At 33.6% G+C, this 19,172-nt stretch overlaps 4 protein-coding genes across 7 annotated transcripts; 1 reads left to right on the top strand and 3 right to left on the bottom strand.

The window, feature by feature from the left end:
- Window positions 1-844: 844 nt before the first annotated feature.
- LOC105786630 (uncharacterized) lies at window positions 845-1,438 on the bottom strand. Its single transcript, XM_052628466.1, has one exon. It carries the CDS (start codon window positions 1,436-1,438, stop codon window positions 845-847), a length of 594 nt encoding a protein of 197 aa, XP_052484426.1.
- Window positions 1,439-3,462: 2,024 nt separating this feature from the next.
- Window positions 3,463-4,584, bottom strand: LOC105775112 (transcription termination factor MTERF6, chloroplastic/mitochondrial-like). Its single transcript, XM_012597645.2, has one exon. It carries the CDS (start codon window positions 4,582-4,584, stop codon window positions 3,463-3,465), a length of 1,122 nt encoding a protein of 373 aa, XP_012453099.2.
- Window positions 4,585-6,030: 1,446 nt separating this feature from the next.
- On the bottom strand, window positions 6,031-11,459 carry LOC105775119 (cullin-1). 2 transcript variants are annotated; one of them, XM_012597652.2, is made up of 20 exons: window positions 11,322-11,459; window positions 10,802-10,956; window positions 10,574-10,673; window positions 9,866-10,051; window positions 9,729-9,776; window positions 9,433-9,636; window positions 9,269-9,346; window positions 9,065-9,154; window positions 8,896-8,976; window positions 8,692-8,754; window positions 8,568-8,603; window positions 8,405-8,491; window positions 8,168-8,317; window positions 8,031-8,086; window positions 7,824-7,944; window positions 7,549-7,710; window positions 7,270-7,413; window positions 6,967-7,185; window positions 6,721-6,888; window positions 6,031-6,624 (listed from the first exon to the last, which is right to left on the bottom strand). In XM_012597652.2, the coding sequence occupies exons 2-20, from the start codon at window positions 10,939-10,941 to the stop codon at window positions 6,523-6,525; spliced, it is 2,235 nt and encodes a 744-aa protein (XP_012453106.1). In that variant the 5' UTR covers window positions 10,942-10,956; window positions 11,322-11,459; the 3' UTR covers window positions 6,031-6,522. The 2 variants fall into 2 exon arrangements, with proteins under 2 accessions (XP_012453106.1, XP_012453112.1); XM_012597658.2 differs by having other exon boundaries at window positions 11,215-11,337.
- Window positions 11,460-15,014: 3,555 nt separating this feature from the next.
- LOC105775134 (uncharacterized) lies at window positions 15,015-17,669 on the top strand. 3 transcript variants are annotated; one of them, XM_012597667.2, is made up of 2 exons: window positions 15,015-15,659; window positions 17,387-17,669. In XM_012597667.2, the coding sequence occupies exon 1, from the start codon at window positions 15,073-15,075 to the stop codon at window positions 15,652-15,654; it is 582 nt and encodes a 193-aa protein (XP_012453121.1). In that variant the 5' UTR covers window positions 15,015-15,072; the 3' UTR covers window positions 15,655-15,659; window positions 17,387-17,669. The 3 variants fall into 3 exon arrangements, with proteins under 3 accessions (XP_012453121.1, XP_012453127.1, XP_012453133.1); XM_012597673.2 differs by lacking the exon at window positions 17,387-17,669 and adding an exon at window positions 16,186-16,414; XM_012597679.2 differs by lacking the exon at window positions 17,387-17,669 and adding an exon at window positions 16,192-16,414.
- Window positions 17,670-19,172: the final 1,503 nt, after the last annotated feature.

Raw genomic sequence — 19,172 nt, forward strand, 5'->3', positions numbered from 1 at the left:
GAGGATTAATTTGCTCTATCAAAATTGAAAGGGACCAAAAAACAATTTTATCCAAAAATTATAATATGATCATTTGTTTATGTTATGTACCGGAAACCGAGTCAATTGATGTTAATGGTACAATGAGATGGCCTTTGACAATAATTTTTAAAGTTAAATGATCAAATCATAATTGATGTAAATCACGTTATACATAATTTACCCTACTTTTTATTGATCTTTGTTGTGGAATACCACTAAACCAATCCCCCAAAATAAAAGCAAACTAGAGCCCAAGAACGAGGAAAAAGTGAAAGCTTCATGAATGTCACTTTTCAAGAGTGATTGTAGGAATCAAGTGAGCTAAATTCCGGGTTCGGATTCAGCTTTGTAACTCTTTAACAAATGACACGAGACGATTTAGATGCAAAAAGAACAAGCACACTAGATCAAATGCTAATTCGAGATGCCATCTCATAACGGTGACGGTATGAACCAACTGAGCTAAACTCCAAGTTCAGCTTCATATCAAAGATACTAGTTCGAGATCGTTTTAGACACTAATAAGGCTGCAAAATAAACTCATTACACTATTGCACTTCAAACCAAGGAGATTTAAATAAACATCAAAGCAAACATAATGTTGAGCTTAAAGGTTCATCAATGGAAGAAAAGAATACAGCTAAAATAACATTGCTGGTTCCATTGACAATTTCAGAGTTCAAACTACAACGAGTTTTACTGTGTCAGACCAAATTAATGAACTGAAACCAGGCAACATGAAACGAAAAGAATCCAAATCATAAGGCGCCAAAAGTAATTCCTATGGTCCAATGCTAATGCTGCAGCCTATGCTAACTCACTTCTAATGTTTGTTTTTTTCTGAAATCTTAAGTTTTTCTTTGTAAAGCTTCAAGAGATCAGGTGCTTTGTTTACGAAACGGTCAACAAACATCCTAATGAACACCTTTTCCGATGTGTCAAACAATACAGACAATTTTAAGTCATTAACCAAACCTTGTGATAACAATTCTCGAGCAAACAAAGCCCTTGGGACAATATTCTTCCTGAAGCTCTTCCATAAAATACTCGGTTGTTTGGCAATAAGAGTAGAACTGTAGCCCAATTTTTTCACGAGAAAATCCATTATAGCCATGACCTTATCCTCCGAAACCGTCATACACAACGGATGCCTCCGGAAAGCTTCGTGAATCTCTTGGTCAGACCAACCCCATCTCCTATAAACATCAAACTTCTTCTCTAGTGTGGATTTGGTCATTGATTTCAAAGCAATAACCACACTGAGAAACATCTTCGTTGAAGGATCAAACCCCATTCTTTCGGCTTCCTCCACAATCTCCTTAAGCCGAACCGGATTATACAAAAGTGATCTAGGCTGACGGTTAAGCAGCACAAGGATATTCGATTCGGGGACTCCAATTCCTCTCAAAACATTCATATTCGGATACAAATACGACTCCAAATCGTACACAAGAATAGGGGTATATCGTTTTATAACCTTAATAGCCTTATCATCAGAGTGAAATAAGTTCCTCAGTAAATTAAAATTAGGGATAATTTGGTTCTTTAAACTACGCATCAACAATGAAGGATAGCTACTCAAGATTTTAGCAAGCTTTGGCCTTGAAAAACCTAAGGAGTGAAGATACTCTATTTTGGGCAAAAGAGTTTTCTCAGTATCACAAACAAGCAACCTTGGCCCTTTTTTTTATGAGATTTAAGATTTGGGTTTTCGAAAACCCATGATTTTCCAGGAAAGCAAACAGAGAATCAGGCTTTTCAGGGGTTTCAAAATGAACATAACTTGAAGCCCGTGAAGCCAATTCTGTGGAGAACCCACATTTATTTATAAGGTATGAAACTGTAAATGAGTGTCCATTTGAGCTAATGGAGATGAATCTAAGAATAGTTTATATTTTAATGATTGAAAGATTGAAACTTTGAGAGGCTGCCATGGTTGCCTCCCATGAAGAAGACTAGTTCTAAAGATGGAATAAAACATGGGAATCGACTCAAAGTGCACTCACCAACCTCTTTTATGTGACCCCAAAGATAGAATCAGAAATTTCCCCCAGAGAATGGGAGAGCTGAAGCTCACTGCCGGCACCGGCTAAACCCTCCGATGGTGTATTCCTTTTCCGTTTTTAGGGATATATACTTAATATATAAATTTAGTTTAAACTACAACTTTAGTCACTTGGGTTTTGATTATCAAACTTTAAAAAAGTAGGTAAAATGGTATTTTTAGTCCCTTTCAATTTCGATATTGAGTAAAATGGTCAATCAGAGCAATTTTGAGAGTGAACAAATGTTAATATTTTTCGACAATTGTATAATTTTATTGGTATAATACTAAATTTAACCTTTAAAATTTACACATTCTAATAATTTGATCTTAATTTAATAAATTAAGCCAGCAGTATTTACACATTTTGTCAATTTGGATCTAATTTAATAAATTTAGCTTGCAACAATTCACATTTATTAACATTTACACAATATATAAACATCAAGAACTAATTTTGTTACCATACCAATAAAAATTATGTATAATGGACAAAAAAACCTTTTAACAAAGTAAACAATTATCTTTAGTTGCTCAATTTGAAACTAACAGTGATCAAATTGCTCCACTTTTTTTTAAGAGGGATTAAGTTGCTCTATCAAAATTGAAAGGGACCAAAAAACAATTTTATCCAAAAATTATAATATGATCATATGTAACCGAGTCAAGTGATGTTAATGGTACAACGACAATATGAGATGGCCTCTGATAATAATTTTTAAAGTTAAATGATCAAAACGTAATTGATGTAATCGACGTTGAACATAATTTACCCTACTTTTTATTGATCTTTGTTGTGGAATACCACTAAACCAATCCCCCAAAATAAAAGCAAAATAGAGCCCAAGAACGAGGAAAAAGTGAAAGCTTCATGAATGTCACTTTTCAAGAGTGATTGTAGGAATCAAGTGAGCTAAATTCCGGGTTCAGATTCAGCTTTGTAACTCTTTAACAAATGACACGAGACGATTTAGATGCAAAAAGAACAAGGACACTAGATCAAATGCTAATTCGAGATGCCATCTCATAACGGTGACAGTATGAACCAACCGAGCTAAACTCCAAGTTCAGCTTCATACCAAAGATACTAGTTCGAGATCATTTTAGACACTAATAAGGCTGCAAAATAAACTCATTACACTATTGCACTTCAAACCAAGGAGATTTAAATAAACATCAAAGCAAACAAAATGTTGAGCTTAAAGGTTCATCAATGGAAGAAAAGAATACAGCTAAAATAACATTGCTGGTTCCATTGACAATTTCAAACTACAACGAGGTTTACTGTTTCAGACCAAATTAATGAACTGAAACCAGGCAACATGAAACGAAAAGAATCCAAATCATAAGGCGCCAAAAGTAATTCCTATGGTCCAATGCTAATGCTGCAGCCTATGCTAACTCACTTCTAATGTTTGTTTTTTTTCTGAAATCTTAAGTTTTTCTTTGTAAAGCTTCAAGAGCTCAGGTGCTTTGTTTACGAAACGGTCAACAAACATCCTAATGAACACCTTTTCCGATGTGTCAAACAATACAGACAATTTTAAGTCATTAACCAAACCTTGTGATAACAATTCTCGAGCAAACAGAGCCCTTGGGATAATATTCTTCCTGAAGCTCTTCCTCAAAATACTCGGTTGTTTGGCAATAAGAGTAGAACTGTAGCCCATTTTTTTCACGAGAAAATCCATTATAGCCATGACCTTATCCTCCGAAACCGTCATACACAACGGATGCCTCCGTAAAGCTTCATGAATCTCTTGGTCAGACCAACCCCATCTCCTATAAACATCAAACTTCTTCTCTAGTGTGGATTTGGTCATTGATTTCAAAGCAATAACCACACTGAGAAACATCTTCGTTGAAGGATCAAACCCCATTCTTTCGGCTTCCTCCACAATCTCCTTAAGCCGAACCGGATTATACAAAAGTGATCTAGGCTGACGGTTAAGCAGCACAAGGATATTCGATTCGGGGACTCCAATTACTCTCAAAACATTCATATTTGGATACAAATACGACTCCAAATCGTACACAAGAATAGGGGTAAATCGTTTTATAGCCTTAATAGCCTTATCATCAGAGTGAAACAAGTTCCTCAGTAAATTAAAATTAGGGATAATTTGGTTCTTTAAACTATGCATCAACAATGTAGGATAGCTACTCAAGATTTTAGCAAGCTCTGGCCTTGAAAAACCTAAGGAGTGAAGATACTCTATTTTGGGCAAAAGAGTTTTCTCAGTATCACAAACAAGCAACCTTGGCCTTTTTTTTATGAGATTTAAGATTTGGGTTCTCGAAAACCCGTGATTTTCCAGGAAAACAAACAGAGAATCAGGCTTTTCAGGGGTTTCAAAATGAACATAACTTGAAGCCCGTGAAGCCAATTCTGTGGAGAACCCACATTTGTTTATAAGGTATGAAACTGTAAATGAGTGTCCATTTGAGCTAATGGAGATGAATCTAAGACTAGTTGATATTTTAATGTTTGAAAATTTGAAACTTTGAGAGGCTGCCATGGCTCGCCTCCCATGAAGAAGACTAGTTCTAAAGATTGAATAAAACATAGGAATTGAAGCTCAAAAATCTCACTCACTAACCTCTTTTATGTGACCCCAGAGATAGAATCTGACTTTTCCGGCAGAGTATGGGAGAACCGAAGTTCACTGCCAGCGCCGGTTAAACCTCCAAAATCCTCCAATGGTTTTTTCCTTTTCCATTTTTATATCTTAAAATATTTAGGATAAGGTCACTCAACTATTAATATGTTTATGATTTAGTCACTCAACTTCAAAAAGTTACAAAATGATCACTGAATTATTCTAAAGTTTTTTATTTAAGTTATTTGTTGTTAAGTTTTTTTTTTTAAGTCTAGTTGGTAAGCTCCAAGTGATAATTTGACGATCAATACAGTGGATCAATATTCATCAACAAGTAGAACAAGATACTTTATATCCAAGTTGATCTGACGGTTAGTGTTAGAGATCAATAAAGAAAACCATTTGGATTTTTATTCTCAAATTCATGACACTCAAAGCTATTTTATGAAAAAACATGAACTATAAAATAGAAGAAAAAAGAGAATTCTCGATTGGTGTATGCGGTGCAAACAAAGAAGTCCATACAATAATGATTTAAATTATCTAGCGATTTAAATAAAAAAATTAATCGTTTAATGATAATTTTGGAACTTTTTAAAGATGAGTAATCAAAATACAAACTTACTAATAGTTTAGTGAGTTTGGGTATAGTTTACCTATATATATATATATTTAAGTTAAACTACAAGTTTAGTCAATTAATTATGCTTTAAATTATATTTTGATTATCAAACTATAGAAAATTACAATATAATCACTAATGTTATCGATTTATTAAGCTGTCTTTAACAATATTTTTTTATTTTTTTCTGTCATTTTCACATGAACTTTCCCTTTTTATTTTATTTTTCTCTTTTCTTCTTCTCCTTAAGCCCTAAAGCTCAAGCATGAAATATTGCAACGCCTAGAGGCGAATGTAAGGGATAGGTATAGGCATTTCGACCAACCCCAGAAAATCCATTATGGCCATGATCTTATCCTCAAAAAGTGTCATACACATAGGATGCCTTTGAAAAGCTTCACGAATCTCTTGCTCCGACAAACCCCATCTCCTACAAGCATCAAACTTTCCTCTCTAGTGTGGCTTTGATCATTGCTCATTACCATTGCACTAAATATTTGATCTATGCTAAAATTATAATTGTTGCTATGAGAAATCAACGAGGAGATATGATGAGAGTTGGTGACAGTTCGCCTTTGAAGAGCGAAGAGCCGTCTGAGAGAAGTTTTAAGTACTAAAGAGAAGATGAAGAGCGAGAGAACAAGGTGAATAAGAGAAGAGAGGTTTGGAGAATCTCCCCTTGCTATTTGAGAGAGCTTATATACATGAGACAATAGAGATGCTCCTTATCAATTACAGGCTAATTATAAAAGCATAAAATGCTGGTTGCATTAAGAAAAAAAGCAGTCCTAATATTTCAACAAATTTACAATCATAATGAAGCTTAAGTATACAAAACTTAAAACTTACACATCTTCCCCCCTTTTAGAGGAACAATGGGGGGAATGGGGGAGCAAAACAAACAAGCATCAAACTAAAGTCATGAAATGTGCTCTGTTTTTTGCAGAAACGTGAAACCAGATACTAGATGGTCCCCTGCTGCACCGGACCATATTATGGGATCAATTACAAGTTTTCTGGGTTGGTTTCGGAATTTTACAACTTGACCAAACCTGGCTCTTACTGTACAAGCATCTCAGCTCCTGCTAAGCAAAATCACCAAAAGGACTCATCCGGTGGCATCTCGTTAGGTTTATATGCCATTTTCACCACGGACTGACTATGTCTAGCTGTTTCGAGCTATTTGCAGCAGCAAAATAGTTATCACTTCATGATGATAATGTCCATAGCCCGCATCATGCCAAGTACCTGAACATATTGGGGTTATCTTTGTCCCTCTCAAGATAGTCTCGTGTAATCAAGTCCTCAATTCGCTTCTTGATCACCTTGAAATCAGGCTGCAATAATGAAATTTTGATTAGCACAACCACAGAAAGCAAGGAAGTAACAACAGCAGACATGTGTGCATAGTAGGAAAAGAGTCTGAAATGAACCTTGAACATGCGGCCTAACTGCTCGACACACTCCATAACCAACTGCTGGTGACCTAGAACTTTCCGACTCTTCATGATGCGCACAATCGAGGCATCAATGGCATACCGTCTATCCTTGTCAACATCTTCAATTACTTTCTTCTTCTCATCCACAGGGGGAAGAGGAATCTGAATGGTAAACAAAGAAATCCATTAGAAGATATTATGTAAGTCGGAATATTGGTTGGTTTATTTGTTAAAAAGTACCTTGATCCTCCTCATTTTATCGGTAAACTTGGAGTTGAACTCGAACTGATCAGTGGAGGAGATGGTTTTTGTGCTTGGCTCCTTGTTCAGAATTTTATATTTAGCACATGACAACGAATGCAAAAGTCTAACAACGTCATCATCGGTTAAGTTCAACTGTATCATGATCTCCGAATAGCTCAGTCTATCGGAGGAATTGAATAGCAGTAAGGCAGAAGCCTAAAGACCATGAAGACTTGGTGTTAGCGAAAAAATATTATAAAGGGAAACAAAGACTAGAAATAATCCTTTTGGCCATATTACCTGATATGTCGTGACAATCAACTCCATTGTTTTTGGTTCAAACTTCCCAATAAGGTTACAAGTACCCAAAGAATACATCCAAGTAAGTTTCCTGTGTTTCGTTTTCGTCTGATAGAAGTCCCTGAAAACTTCAACACACTTAATCTAAAAAGGTTTTTAGGGGAAAAGAAGGAAGAAAAAAAAGAAAGAACCCGAAGTTAGTGACTTCCGGTAAACTTAAACTTACAAGTAGCAATACAAAAATGAAAAACGAATTGTTTGCCACAATTATATCTATACCATCTCAGCAGGAAGGTTGAGATCAAAAGACTTGTAACTTGGCCAGAAACCAGTAGTCAAAACAGTTACTGTCAAATCGATCCCCGGATTTGCATTTGGATTATTGCTCAAATACTCCTCAAAATTTGTCTGGTTTTCCCTTGCTAATGTTAAATCTGTCACCTAAAACAACAGAAAAGCATTTGACAAAAAGATCTACACAAGAAGTTAAGAACATTTGGAAATAAGAATAGAAAGTGGCTTTTGGTGCACAAATGATAATAACAGAAACCGACCATTCCTTCCATCTTTGAGGTGAACTGGCCGCCACACTGCTGTTTCAGCTTTGTCAATATACTTCTCTCATGGTCATCATTAGCACTCTTGTCGAAAAGAAGCCTTCGAGCGAGTTTTTTCCTACCAATAATAATTCACAAAAACAAAATTAGTTGAATATTCTCGAGCCAAATGAATTGTATTTTCAAATAAAGTGCAACATATACCGGTAGAATTCCGCAAACAAGTCCTTGTCACTAATATAAGCAAGTAGCTTCACAACCTAAAAAGAACAAGATTATATGATGTTAAGTGAAATAGGTCCTAAAATGTATATAGAACACTGTGGAAGGGCACAAGAAACCTTTTCGAGTGTTTCTTCGATGGCTTCATCACTCAATTTCTCACTTCCACCTTTCTTGAGAATATTATCACAAAAGGTAGCAAGTAGCTCCGCACTTGAGCTTCCGGCAACACCCTTGTTACAAAAGGCTTCAAAAGCCTCTTTGAGAGCCTATGGAAAATAGACAATATTAAGAACAAACTTGAAAACATCAGACTTATTTCGGAACTTATCTTGAAAACACTATCTATTACAGACCTTGTGAAAGAGAGTATGATTTTGAAAACAATCATTCATGTATGCTAGGTATTTGTCATGCAACTCAATCACTTTCCTCACGAAAACCTGAAAGCCACAAAAAAAAATTAGTTTTCAAACCTTGAAACAGTCTAATGCTACGTAGAACAAATAAAAATTTTACCTGCTCTTGCAGGCCAACCACGTCCCGTTTTTCTGCCTGCTTAAGGTATAAAACATTTTGGTATGATTAGATACAAACATAAATGATATAAAAAAAATGAAACTTTGAAATGAAAAATCAGAACCTTTTTAGTGCTTGCAGCATCCTCGGCCAGTTTGACCAACGCCGTGCCTTCAGCAGTAACATGCTGGAGTCAAAACAAGAGCATAATATTAAAAGTGTAAGAGAATGAAAATAATACATTGAGGATTATGGAAATAATAAATGATCATCCAATTGAAGTAATTCAAGGTATGTTATATGAGATGACTGCTAAGAAATAGTTAACCTGTTTGAAGGTACTTGACACAGGATCTAACCCTCGAGGAATTTTTGAAAAGAGTCTAAACATTCTTGACAAATCCTCCACCTAGAAAGTTAAAAGAGAAAGGTGATCAATGGTTGATTAGCCAAAATATCAAGCAACAAAATAAATAACTTGTGCATGCAGCAAGCACCTTGTCGTCTCTGAGCAATGCATGGCATCCAGAGTGCTCTTTATCAAGCAGTCGGTTTGCCCAGACAGACAGCAACTCATGTTGAACTTTCTATAAAAGATCAAAAGAAACAACATTTTGAAAAATGTTTAGAATGACCTTGAAGTGTAAGATTATTTCCAATACGAAAGGGCAGATTTATATAGCAAAAAAGCAAATACCAACCTCGAGTAATTTAGGCTCACTACTAGAATGCAAGTAATTTGAGACCCTATCTTTCTCTCGTTTTAAACACTCCTCAGCCTGAAATGAAAAAAGCAAAATGAATCATTAGACACTATCTAAGTCGACAAATTAAAAGAATAATATTAACCATATATAATGCATACTTTCAACATATAATCGGGACAAGAATCATCTACAATCCAATTTGCAGCCTTCCTTGAATAATAGGCAGCTGTATCTTTGAGCATAGTAGCCTCAAAGTCATTCTCATAGTAATCCATTTGCCCCATTCCAATTTCAACAAATATATCCAAAACATTCTTCAACAAAGCTCGATCGATCTGCTCACCTTCACGTTCTTGATCAATCTGATTTAAGATCAGGGAGGGTATTACTTATTATTATTTGGCTGAATAAAAAAACAGGTGCACAATAAATGCAAAGAGAAAACTGAAATTACCAGAGAAATTACTGCATCCCTCACTTTTGCATTTACCTCTTGGTAGACCTTAAACCAGAGAAAATGAGCATATAAGTTCCCAATAACGTATAACAAAGTACAATGTATCATAGCAAATGTATTCAGTCAGCACATACCAACTCTCGGAAACATGTGAGTCCAACTTCATTAAGGGGAGGCAATGACCTCCGAGCAATAAAGTAGCGATCAAGGTAATGGAAGAACCGTGAAAGCCACCTAACCATAACTTTATGGTTAGTCCACCTTTTCACCAGCTCTCTCAACATAAACTCATCATGCTTTTCACGTAAAGATGGAAGTACCTATAAAGGAAATATTTTATGAATTGTATTAGTAGAGAATCAAAAGATAAAAGACATGGCACAACCAAATCTATAATCAACAGGACATGACTTGCTTTGCTACAATGATTTCACTTCAATAAATAGTTTTCCTTAAAATCCTACAACTAGAACTAAAGTACGATTCATCTGCCTCCAAAGCAAGCAAATAATATATATATATAGAGAGAGAGAGAGATCATTAAAATGAAGGTAACCAATTGGCCCGGATTCAGGGCAGGTTTGGGGTGAGGAGGAGTTGTAAGGCACTTTCAATGCTACCAACAAAAGAGATAGAGAGGCATTTGATTCCTCTGATACAAAAAACTTTCAGCTAGCTTATGTTTATCGTAAAGTACTTATGTTCGTTACATATTCAGACTTGGGTACGAGAGTATGATCCTTATAATACATGAAAATACTTATGACCGAAACAACAAATATCACCATAAGGCACATTATCACTAAGTCCAAACATAAATAATAACAGCAAACATTAGTTACCGATGATGTGATGTATTCTTCGAAAGATTCTCGATACTTATCATACAACTGTTGAGAATAGTCGTGAGGCGGCTTTTGGGTACACATATTGTAAATGGTTCTACACATAACAAAGGTCAAGGGCACCAAAAAGAAAACATTCACAACATATGAAAACAGTAATGTCTACAATAATTCCTATAAAAAAAACAAAACCAATCAAACAGAAAATGACTTAGGATCGGATACGTATAAAGCATCATATAATCCTCTGAGCTAAATTGAGGCTCTGGCAAGCCTTCAAGAATGTTCTTTAGCTTTGTAATTCCTTTTTGCATAAATTCCCATCCTTGTTCAAGTTCAATCGTTTTCCTCTCATTCATCGTCATCGAAAAAACCCTAACCTGCATCATCAATGATTCAAATGGCATAATCAGCTAACATTTCAGCTCAAAATCACCAACATTCCATAACCTTTAGCTCAATTAACAAAAACCCCACAAATTTACAAAAGATTCCTCCATAAAATAACTTAAAAAATCAGGACTTTAAGCGACAGTGCTGCTACTTGAAATAATACCAACATTTTCTCAGCAACCAAACAATTTAACATTTTTTTTCTGAAAACGTTATTAAATTGAAGTCGATAGACTCAGTCTAACCTCAATAAAACGAGAAACTCATCAACTTGAAACCGGAAAAGCAAAATACATGAGAATCAATAGATACCCTAAAAAGAAAAGAAATAATAAATAATAAATAAAAACACCTGATAAAAATATCTCCTAAAGAGGACGAAGATTGAAAGCTGAGTTCCGACAAAGCATTGAAGAAGGAAATGGAGTGTTTTTTTTTTTTACTAAAAGATCCTTTTCACTTTTTTTTTCCTTTGGTTGTTGTATTTTTTTATTTTTTATTATTTTCACTGTTTCTTGGTTAAAAATATATCATATGTGTCCTTGTATTTTTCGAAAATTTAAAATTTAGTCCATATACTTCCATTTTCAATAATTTAGTCCCTTGACTTTTCAAATTTCAAAATTCAAGTCCAACTACCAACACTATTTTTTTTTGTTAGATTTAAGTTCATAGCAACTTTATTTTTGAACTATATTGTTGCTAAGTCAGTATTTTTTTATTTCAAAATGTCACACCAAACAAACCTAGCAGTGTTAACTATTTGACCTAAAATTTGAAATCTGAAAAGTAGGAGGATTAAATCCCTGTAAATGAAAATAAAAATACTAAATTCCAAATTTTGAAAAAGTACAAGGACTTGTGACATATTTTTTATACAAGGCCTAAAAGTTCCCAAAATCCTTCTCCAACCCTTAAGAAAGAAAATAAAATGCGTTTGAACTCACGTCCTCCTATGCTGGTAACAATGAAAATTTTCAAATAATTTACTAACCATTTTGTAATTTTTCGAATAGTTTAGTGACTTTAGTTATAGTTTACCCCCAAACCAAACAAACTTTTTTAGGAAGTATTCTTTTATATTTAGTCACCAATCTAATTATTTTAAAGTTGAATCAAATTAGATTAGAGGAGCTCATGGGTCAAGTTGAGTTTGGGCTGGGCTCATACAATGTATCTAGATCAACTTTTCAAGTTTAGGCCCAACCCCGCCTGAAAAATGAACTTACTTTTTTACTCAAGTCTGACGCAATTTAAGATTGATAAACTCGGGTCTGACCCACCCATATTTGATTTTTAAATTAATTTTATTTGAGAGCATTTTTTAAAATATACAATACACTAAATGCACTAAAAAATGTTAAAATAAAATATTTCTAACACATTAAATTTTATTTATATTAAAAACACTACTATAACTATAACAAATATTTTATTATATTAAAAAATTAATAAATATGATAAATATTTATTGCATTAAATATAAATTTTTAAAATTTTATATTTTGGGTTGAGTAATTAGTTTAATTATTATTGAGTTAATAATTTAATATCAATATCAATATATATAAATAATTATTATTTAACATATATAATTAATATAATATTTTTATAATATAATATATTTGGGCCGGGCCGAATTCGGGTAAAAAAATATTGCCCAAGGCTCAACCCATATGGAAAATGGACCTTAAATTTTATTCAATCCTATTTTTTATCCTTGTTTTTTGTTCAAACCCTCCCATTTTTCAAACAAACTTTTATACTTGGGCAAGTGATCTAACCCATGAGCAAGCCTAGATTGGACCCTAAATGAAAAAAAAAACTCTTGTAACCGTGTCTATTTTCTCCTTCTTAACACTTAAGCTTTATTTATCATTAATGTTGAGAAGTACTTTTTAATCCGAACCATAACTTTTTGGGTACATAAAACATTATTTCAAAAAAAAAAAGGCAAATAAGCAAATTCTCAAACAAAACCTCATTTTTAAACTTGGATTTTATCCCAAACCAAATTAGTAAATATTTTTAGTTTTTGGAAAAGTGTTTTTTTAATGAATTTATCTTTTTATTTTCTCAAAACCACTTTTTGACATCAATGATAAATATAGTTGAAATTTTTAAAAGCATTTTTCCGTAACACTTTTTAACCTCAATGATAAACTGGTTGTTTATTAGTAAGTCAATTAACAATCTCAACTAGAGATAAATTAAGTTTTAGCTTGATTGGCATCGGTATTGTTGCCAATGCAGGAGGACGTGAGTTCGAGTGAATTAAAACACATTATCCTCCTAGTTAATGGTTGAGGAGAGACTATGACTAGTTCTAACCAGTATATAAAAATGAACATATGATAAGAACTTGTAATAAGATTAATGTTTGAAAACAAAATCTAAACTAAAGATATAATTCTTAATTGAAATCCGAAAACTCTAACTTATTTATTAAAACCCAACCAAACTCATCCCATCTAAATTCAAAATAATTCGAAAAAAATAATTAAATCTAAAATAATTCTAACAAAATAACTAAAAATAAAATAAAATTCACCTAACTAGCCAAGTTGTTCCAATTTACAATTTTACCGCAAGTTCAATTCAACACTTTTATCATCCATTATTAAGGGTGAGTTTGGATGGGCGGTGCGTTTACCTACGGTTAGTGTAAAAGCAGCGGTAGCGGTGAGATTAGATACTGTAGCGCGAAACAAAAAGTAAACTAAATGCATTGCACCGCACCCAATTGCCCATCCAAACCCACCCTAATTACATTGCTAGTCCTTGCATTAAGTTGTCTATCTAGTTTATATACTTAAACTTTATATTCTTTAGTCATTGTAACTCAATTAACAATCTCAATCAGAGTCATCAATCCTAATTCAAATCCAAACTTGATGGAACTCAATTTCACCTAACTCATCCCATCTAAATTCAAAATAATTCGAATAAAAAACAATTATATCTAAAACAATTCCAACAAAATAACTCAGAATTTTTAAATTTGACCTAGCTAAGCAACTTGCCCAATTTACAATTTTATACCAAGCTAAATTCAACACTTGTATCATCCATTAATAAATTTTGTTGCTAGGCCTTGCCTTATACGTAAGTTATAGATTTAGTCTCTATACATGAACTTTAATATTCTTTGTAGTCATTGTATTTTTTTTTTAAATTAAAGTACTAATCCAAACAATAGTAAGGGCAAAATCAGGGGCATGGCAAGGGTCCTGCCCCTAAAATAGAAAATTTTCTATTTAGGCCATTTGAATTTTTTAAAATTTTAAATTAATAAAAGTAAAATTGCACTTTGACCCTCTAAAAATGACAAAAATTTGATTTAATCTTTAATAAATTATAAAGACACAGGCTATTAAAATGGTGAAATTGCATTTTTACTATTGTAAAAATTACAATTTAATTTCGCCCCCTAACAAAAATTTCTGGCTTCACCCCTGGCTACTAGTCTCATACTATGCATAAGTTGAGAATTTAACAGTTGTTCTCAATTTTCTATCTTTCTTATTCATATACTTTTTATTTTTAAAATTTGTAATCACGACTCAAATGTTAGCCATTAAATCCATTAACTAAAATAGTGTATTTTTTTTTATGATAAACGGCTCGTCTCGCCGTGACCTTCTCTTGAATTCTCAATACTTCTGTCACTCGATCCTCGCAGGGACAGAGAACCCCTTGCCGTCTCGGCTGTGCTACCGGAGGCTCTGGGGAAGTCGGAACAGGAGAGCACTCATCTTGGGGTGGGCTTACTACTTAGATGCTTTCAACAGTTATCCGCTCCGCACTTGGCTACCCAGCATTTACCGTGGGCACGATAACTGAGTATCATATAGAAATTACAAACTGAAATGATATTAGTCATTTGATAATATAATTGTCACATAAAATTTTGAAATTCAAAAGGTACATAACTAAAAAGAGACCAAATTAAAATATAAAGACTGAACCTGCAATTTAAGTATAATATAAGGACTAAAAGAAGAATTTAACTTTAATAACCCTCATCTAAAACCCTACTGAACCATCATTTAAGAACAAAACAAAAAGCCAAATCCTCTGCAAAACCCTAATCAAAAGCAAAGATGAGGCCTCTAGACGAGAAAGAAACCACCGCCGTTTTCGAAAAAATCTTTAAATTCACCGGGAACAACCTGAAGAACATAGTCGAGAACCCATCTCATGAAGGACCCGACAAGGAACCCGGTCGCTATTGTTTCAGGCTACACAAAAACAAGGTCTATTACGTCAGCGACTCCCTCGTCAAACGAGCCACTAACGTCGCCAGAACCAAGCTGGCTTCCATTGGAACCTGCGTAGGTAGGTTCACCCACGGTGGCAACTTCCATCTGACCATCGAATGCTTAAACCTCTTGGCTGCTAACGCCAAGCACAAGGTTTGGCTGAAACCCACGTCGGAGATGTCGTTTCTTTACGCGAATCACGTTTTGAAAGGTGGGCTAGGGAGGATAACGGAGAGCATCGCGCCTGGTGATGGGGTTGTGGTTTTTTCCATGTCGGATTTGCCTTTGGGGTTTGGGGTTGCGGCGAAGAGTACACAGGATTGTAGGAAATTGGATCCTAATGCCATTGTCGTGCTTCATCAGGCTGATATTGGGGAGTATTTGAGGATGGAGAATCAGCATGAGCAGATAATTGAAGAATAAATCGGGTATTTTTTAATATTATTTGTTATCAAATTTGGAATTTTTAGGTTGAATTTTGTTTTAATTTATCTGTCACTGCCCTCTTTAATCTCGTTGAATTTAAGTATTTGCTGCTTATTCGGTTATACTATGTCTTGGTTCAAATATTTGATGTAATAGTTTTACTGATGATTCTTTGGTTTTTCGTTTTCCCTGAAGTATTTATGTATATATTCATATATAGTCATAGTTGTTGAAACCGGAGCAGTCATTCGGACCGGGTTTTTCTTGATATATTTATGTATATATTCATATATAGTCATAGTTGTTGAAACTGGATGGTCGGTCGACCGGAAACAGGCTGGTATATTGGTCTAGAGTAAAAGAGAGAACCGGTTGACTTGTGACCTGGGATAAAAAATCGGTTGAGTCAGTGGTTGAATTGGGTTTTATTCATTTTTTTGAAATTTTATGATTTTTTTAATAATTTATTTAATTGCAACCGTGGATATATGCTTGTGTATGTTAATCGGACTCAGGTTCATGTGTCAGATGCAGGTACGCGTTTAATACGGGCGTTCATTTTCCATTTTGAAGTTTGTTCTGAATGTTTGGAGGGTCATATTCTCGTGTCATACCTAGATATGTGTTAGATGTTCTGTTAAATTTAGGGACTTGAAAAGCAATGCAAAATAGGAGTAACATAGCTCCGAGAAAATACTAAAGATTTAAAGATGGATTTCGAGATGTTGGTTAATTGAAACAGAAATTTTTGCTTGTAGTGCCTATGTTATGTGTATGACTTGTGTCTCGAAATAGTAGAGTTTAAAATGCAGCTTGGTATGATCGCTTTTTGTATAATCTGTATTTAATTAGTGAAAGGAATAGGTTTACTGCATGGTTCTTCATTTTTCTTGAAGTATTTATGTTCAGAGCGTATATTTTGATATAATATAGCACATCAAGGGTCTTACAAATACATGGAAAAACGTAGAAGAAATTAAACATACCTCTGTTAGACATATTCACATATAAAACACGCTTATCCGAGTGTGAGTGACATTGGGTTTTATCAGTCCTATTGCAATGTATCTGTTGATCTATGCTTTGAGAAAGTTTTATTAAACATGCTTTTATATTAGTCTGAATTTACGAGTGAATGTTAATTGGTCTTGAGTTTTGAGTGTCAGGTACGGGTATGTCTTTGACACCGGTATTTATTTTTCTTTTTGAAGTGTTTTCTATATATTTGGAAGATTATATTCTCATGTCATACATAGATTGGTGTTAGACGTTGTATCAACTTTAGGGACTTAAGAAACAAAAGTTCGGAGTAACATAGCTCTGAGAAAATACAAAAGAGTTAAAAGATGGATTTCGAGATGCTGGTTAATTGAAACGAGAAATTTTTGCTTGTGGTCAAATTTTTGGAATTGGACCGGCTACTGGTTCTCTGTCTTATCGGTCCAGTCCAATTTTGAAAACACTGCTTGTAGTGCTTATGTTATGTGTATGAATTGTGTTTCAAAATCTTAATCAGCTAGGATAATTCAAAATGCAGCTTGGTGTGATAGCTTTGTTCATGCCTCAATACCTTTTCTCCAATAAGGGGTACGGGTAGGGGTTGTCTAGGTTCTTGTATTACCATCACTTAACATGATCTTCTGTTTCACATCCCTAATAAGCAGCTATGTCGCTTTCACTTTCCAATTTTCGTAAAGTTCTCATGTCTAATATTGTGTCCATGACATAGGTACGGGGATACGAGCGTCATCAAACTCAGTGGTGTGCTTATAGCCTCTAATGTCATCTAAGTCAAGTTGATAGTGATTTCTTATACATTTTTGTTCAGAGGAGAGCTTTTTGTGTACACTAGTGAGGGTATGTGACTGTAATTGATTGGAAAATCATGGCTATTAGCATCTCTGTTACTTGGATTCTAGTCGGTATTGGGCACGAGTGCTTAACTTTTTAGAAGTTATTTTTCCATATATTTGAAGAATCATATCACATATTAGCGGCTTGAAGACTCAAAATCCGAGGTTAATGCATTTGTTGTCGTCGCCGGGGTCAATAATTTATACATTTATAAAGAACATTAATGAATATCAATTATTTGTAAATGGCTAACATCAGTTTTAACTCCATTATTATTTTCTAAAAATTTGAAAATATTATGTTTTTTAATTTAATATCTAGTACTTATATTTTCTATAATTTCTTTTATTAAATTTTGAAATATGGACAATTTAACATAATTTTTGTTTACATTATAGTATCATAAATTTACATAGAAATAAAATAATATAAAATATAAAATTGGGTCGATTGGACTTGCCCTTGAATGTTATAGTTGGAGATCATTTTGAACAATCTTAATTTTTTTTATTTAAGCTTATTTTTTGAGTATAATAATATAGTTTTATTTAATATGCATGTAACATATGAAACATCTAACAAATAGTTAAATGATTCTAATTTACATGAAATTTAATCCACATAATAAACATGAATAACATATAAAATATGATAATCGAATTTAATAAATATAAATCATATAAAATATTAGAAAAAAAGTTAATTTAGTTTTGTTAAGATGATGTAAGTGAAATTTTTATATTATTTTAGTATATATCGAATATACAACTGCTTGTATTAAGAGGTGATTGCTATTTGAATGAGATATGATTTTTTTTCTTTTAGAATCTAGAAGTGTTTATGGCTCGATCAATTTGATTCATTTTAGTTTGAGTTTGTGTTTAGAATTTTTAATTTTGGATAGGCTCAATCCAACTTACATCATTTTACTATTTAAAATATTTTTCTATTTTGGACGGAATAAATCGAGTTTAAAATTTCTTTTAAATCAATTATCAATCTTGTTCGACCTAATCCATAAACAATTTTAATAAAATCGAGCTCCAATGAATATTAGCCAGGAGCAAAAGCATGTTTGTTTGTGAATCTAATTTTGGGTTCTAAAAAAAATGTTCTTTCTCAATGATTCTCATGGATATGGTTTTGGGGATTTTGGAAGAATCATCCAATGTCTATAATGGAAATTCCGTCATCCCCACTTATCTTAGTTGGGTTGACTTCAATTAGTCAATATTGTGATGAAAGCTTAGCTTGAGCGGTCTCGCATAAATCTATTATAAATAAGATATCAATTTGAGAATAATAAAAAGAGTTGTATATGTTAAGATTTAAATATGAAATAGAAAGGCGAATTTAGAAGATGACATTAAATCTTCATCAACGAGAGAGAAAAAAGATCGAGGAAGAGGGTTTGGAGACCCGCCATTGGTGCGATTGTAGTAGTGGATAAAGGAACATTGTGTGCTACAAAAGCCTAAAAATTCCATGCGTCATGGTTAGGGTTGGTTGGGCTAACTTGGGTGCTAGAATCTAGCTAGCATTTGCTTTAATCTAACTGGTAAGCAATTTTTTTCTCTTTTCTTGCCGATTAGGATATTATGATTTAGAAGTTTATTGTAAAATTTTGAATGTATTAAGTTTTTGTAAGGGATGTACTGTTA

The sequence above is a fragment of the Gossypium raimondii genome, chromosome 1, assembly GCF_025698545.1.
Source record: "Gossypium raimondii isolate GPD5lz chromosome 1, ASM2569854v1, whole genome shotgun sequence".
Classification (NCBI taxonomy): Eukaryota; Viridiplantae; Streptophyta; class Magnoliopsida; order Malvales; family Malvaceae; genus Gossypium; species Gossypium raimondii.